The sequence below is a fragment of the Gadus chalcogrammus genome, chromosome 18 (assembly GCF_026213295.1).
Source record: "Gadus chalcogrammus isolate NIFS_2021 chromosome 18, NIFS_Gcha_1.0, whole genome shotgun sequence".
Taxonomy (NCBI): domain Eukaryota; kingdom Metazoa; phylum Chordata; class Actinopteri; order Gadiformes; family Gadidae; genus Gadus; species Gadus chalcogrammus.
Window position 1 is genome coordinate 1459184 of NC_079429.1, and position 4101 is coordinate 1463284.

Sequence of the window (4101 nt, forward strand, 5' to 3'; positions counted from 1 at the left end):
GATGTAAACATGATAAAGACGCCCCCTCCAAGAGCTTAGGACTCCATTTAATGACTACTTTTCCCATGAGGTCTGAGGCCTCTCGCTGACCTATTCCACTTCCATCATCTCCGTCAGAGACATCTGCAGTTCCACTGACTGCAGGGAGGAGGCGCCCCCATCCTCCGCCATCATCCTCAGGAACTCCAGAGACGTGAACACCACCTGGGGGAAGAGCAGAGGACTAGCACCCAGGGCGGTCGAGAGCACCGTGTCACAGCATGGCGGCCAGACACGGGGTCGAGGGACCAGGTCTGCTCCGTCGAAAATATGTTGAACAAGCAATACATCCATGTTGGACCGGACGTTGCAGAATCATTGAAATGTACTGATGAGAAGTGGTTGGAGTATCCAACAAATTGACAATACAGAGATGTGATTTCATCAGGTGCATTCATTTTATTCTCCTGTCTGGAGAATAATAACATTTTTATGTGTTTGTGATGGATAAAGTTGTTTCTAGGTGTGTATCGTGGATAAAGGTGTTTCCAGGTGTGTACGTGTGTGTGATGGATAAAGGTGTTTCCAGGTGTGTATGTGTGTGTGATGGATAAAGGTGTTTCCATGTGTGTACGTGTGCGTGATGGATAAAGGTGTTTCCATGTGTGTATGTGTGTGTGATGGATAAAGGTGTTTCCAGGTGTGTGTGATGGATAAAGGTGTTTCCATGTGTGTATGTGTGTGTGATGGATAAAGGTGTTTCCAGGTGTGTATGATGGATAAAGGTGTTTCCAGGTGTGTACGTGTGTGTGATGGATAAAGGTGTTTCCAGGTGTGTATGTGTGTGTGTGTGATGGATAAAGGTGTTTCCAGGTGTGTATGTGTGTTTGTGATGGATAAAGGTGCTTCCAGGTGTGTATGATGGATAAAGGTGTTTCCAGGTGTGTATGTGTGTGTGTGATGGATAAAGGTGTTTCCAGGTGTGTGTGATGGATAAAGGTGTTTCCAGGTGTGTGTGTGATGGATAAAGGTGTTTCCAGGTGTGTGTGATGGATAAAGGTGTTTCCAGGTGTGTGTGTGATGGATAAAGGTGTTTCCAGGTGTGTGTGATGGATAAAGGTGATTCCAGGTGTGTATGTGTGTGTGATGGATAAAGGTGTTTCCAGGTGTGTATGTGTGTGTGTGATGGATAAAGGTGTTTCCAGGTGTGTGTGATGGATAAAGGTGTTTCCAGGTGTGTATGATGGATAAAGGTGTTTCCAGGTGTGTACGTGTGTGTGTGATGGATAAAGGTGTTTCCAGGTGTGTTAGAGAACCAGAAGGAGAGCTTTACCTCCACCATCACGAGCTTCTTTTCCCAGGGCCTTCTGCCCGGCCACTCTTCCCCCAGACAGATGTACAGACAGCAGGACGGACATTTCCCCCCCGCGATGAATTCCTGTATCCCTGACACACACAAACACACACACACACACACACACCTTTACAAACACAAACTACACACATGAAGACATGACGGCCGTCTCAAACTTCACTCACCAAGGGACAACTTTAACAAACACAAAACTAGTACAACTACACGCTAGCTCTGTTAGCCTTCAGGCTAGTGGCTAAACCCGTCAGCAATGGAAGCTCACCTCCCACAAAGTCCTGGAACCGGAAGAGGGCCTGGGGCTCCATCTTGGCCACCTGCTGCGGCTCTCGGCTGCGGTCGAACTTACAGCGGCTCCAGAACGCTCTGGCGTTTCCACGGCGATGGCTGTACACCACGGAGCCCGACACGCCCACGTCCACCCCCGCCCCCAGACTGTCCAGCACCTGCTGGGTGAGACGGTTCTGCACCGAGTCGAAGGTCACGGGGGGTGTTGGCAGGGTCACCAGGGTCAGGCCTGACTGGTGGTCCACCTCCCCCCTCCTCATCTCCGGGCTGGTCACATGGTCACATAGAAAGGTTACGGGGATGAACTGCTCAAGACACAACTGCTAACCATTGTATGTGTATAATGTGTCTCTGTTTGTGTGTCTGCGTGTGTGTGTGTGTGTGTGTGTCTGTGTGTGCGTCTGTGGTGTACCTGTAGACAAGTCTGAAACCAGCTTCGTTATCCACCAGATTCTCAGAAACCTGCACCCCTCTGTAGAACACTGACACCTTGAACTGTGTCTCTGAAGACGCACACACACACACACACACACACACACACACACACACACACACACACACACACACACACACACACACACACACACACTTACACTGGGCATTGCTTATAGCACCGAAAAAAAACCTTCACTCAGGACTCCCTGCCCACTCACTGAAGGCGTCGTCCACCCAGGTCTGGGACAGAGACTGAAGGAACTGCTCCGCCACGGGCTGCTGCTGCCCCGCCCCCCCCGCCCCAACGGGCACCCCCTCCGTGGTCGGATGCCCCTCAGCAGCAGCCTCTCCGCCCGTCGCCATGGGGGACAGCTGTGGCGCCCGCCAGCTGGCACAAGCAAGGTCTTCAACGGGCTGGGGAAGCTCCTCCGGCATGGCAGCGGTGTCTACTGGGGTCAGGGGTCGGGTTAGCACTGAGGTCAGGGGTCGGGTTAGCACTGAGGTCATGGGTCGGGTTAGCACTGAGGTCAGGGGTCGGGTTAGCACTGAGGTCAGACAGAGAGCCCGGCCGTCCCCAGGTCAGGTGTGTGGGGGTTACCTGAAGGTTGGATGTTGAGGGCCATCAGGCAGTCCTGGAGGTCGTCGTCGTTAATGGTGGTGGTGGCTGCAGAGAAGATATACCTCTGTTCTTTATTCTGATCTAGATCTACAGTCTATGTTCCTTATATTGACCTAGATCTACATTCTCCTCGACTAATGTTTAAGGCTATAGCTCTACGTCTTCTGACGTTCCTTCTAGAGCTGTACCTTCGATTTATCTAATCTACATTATAGTTTTTGATTGATTGTTTCCATTATATTGATGTTCCTCTATTAATCTACATCTATATTCTACAATATCAATGTTCCTTCTATTGGTGTACTGATCACGTGACCCGCCGGAGAACAAGCCTACCTAGATAGATGTTGTCTTCTTGGAGCAAGATGGTTTCAACGTTCTGATCTAGAAAGATGAACGGGTCCTGTGACACACACACGCACACACGCACGCACACGCACACACACACACGCACAAGGTTAGCCTTAACCCCCTGCCCCTATCCCTGAGGTCACAATACTCTAACCCTAACGCTGAGTCCTTCACCCCTAAACTGGACGCTGGGCTGTTAACCCTTTAACCCTGACACCTACTGTAAATATAAACACAGCCATTTTTATGTTTGAGAAACCCTGGTCCAGAATCCATATCTGGTTCAGATCGTACCTGTTGGTTCTCTTCCTGGACCGGAGTGGAGAGCTCCTCCTCTTCCTGGGACTCCACAGGGGGCGATGCTGAGAGAGAGAACACACAGCTCAATTACATATCAGCCAATCATCAGCCAGACACAGATGACAGTAGAATTATTAAAAACATTACATTTCATGAGGAGATGCTAGTGTGGCCATTCAACCAATCGGGAATACAAACTGGTATTTATTTGTAAACAAAGATTGAGCAAACATGGGTAGGCTAAAGTAGTACACTCTGCTATTCAATGCTATGCTTCTGTGCTTTATCTGAAATCTAAGACCCAACCCTAATTTAATTGTTAAATGAACCCCACTTTACAGACTCTATGTGTCTAAAACCAAATCATCACGAAACGGTTGAGCAGTCTAAACGTAATCTAGAAAGCCAAAGTAAGTCTTTATAAAACTGGTAACCAAAGGTAACCAACCGAGACCACCCAGGTGTGAGAATAAACCCATCGCAGAAGGCCAGGAACTCACACTCACACTCCGCTGATTCCATGATCCCGTCTGAGATTTCTGAAGGCTTTAAACATGCACTTTGTGGTTGTGGTTGCCTCGCCTGCCGCCTTACCTGTGGAGGGGGAGGAGCTTGGCTTACCTGTGGAGGGGGAGGAGCTTGGCTTTGGCCAGCGGAACACCTTGATGGGGTTGGCGTTTTCCTTGCTGTTGTTTGTTACCATGACGAACTTCTTGGCCCGAAGGGTGCTGCGGAAGTTCCTCTTCCAGACGGAGGG

The 4101-nt window shown here is 49.7% G+C and overlaps 1 protein-coding gene across 4 annotated transcripts in view; it reads right to left on the reverse strand.

The window, feature by feature from the left end:
- The window catches only part of irf3 (interferon regulatory factor 3), a 6184-nt gene continuing 2083 nt past the window's right edge, over positions 1–4101 (reverse strand). For 2 of the 4 annotated variants that reach the window (XM_056576430.1, XM_056576431.1), the window contains exons 3-12: positions 4045–4101; positions 3845–3938; positions 3339–3406; positions 3030–3096; positions 2673–2738; positions 2293–2523; positions 2052–2142; positions 1617–1906; positions 1313–1425; positions 1–204 (exon numbers count right to left, since the gene is read on the reverse strand). The exon at positions 4045–4101 is cut by the window's right edge and continues 42 nt beyond it. In XM_056576430.1, coding sequence (XP_056432405.1) covers positions 91–204; positions 1313–1425; positions 1617–1906; positions 2052–2142; positions 2293–2523; positions 2673–2738; positions 3030–3096; positions 3339–3406; positions 3845–3938; positions 4045–4101 — 1191 coding nt within the window. In that variant the 3' untranslated portion in view covers positions 1–90. Of the gene's footprint in view, positions 205–1312; positions 1426–1616; positions 1907–2051; positions 2143–2292; positions 2524–2672; positions 2739–3029; positions 3097–3338; positions 3407–3844; positions 3939–3965 lie in introns of all 4 variants that reach the window. The other 2 variants (XM_056576432.1, XM_056576433.1) reach the window with 2 other exon arrangements.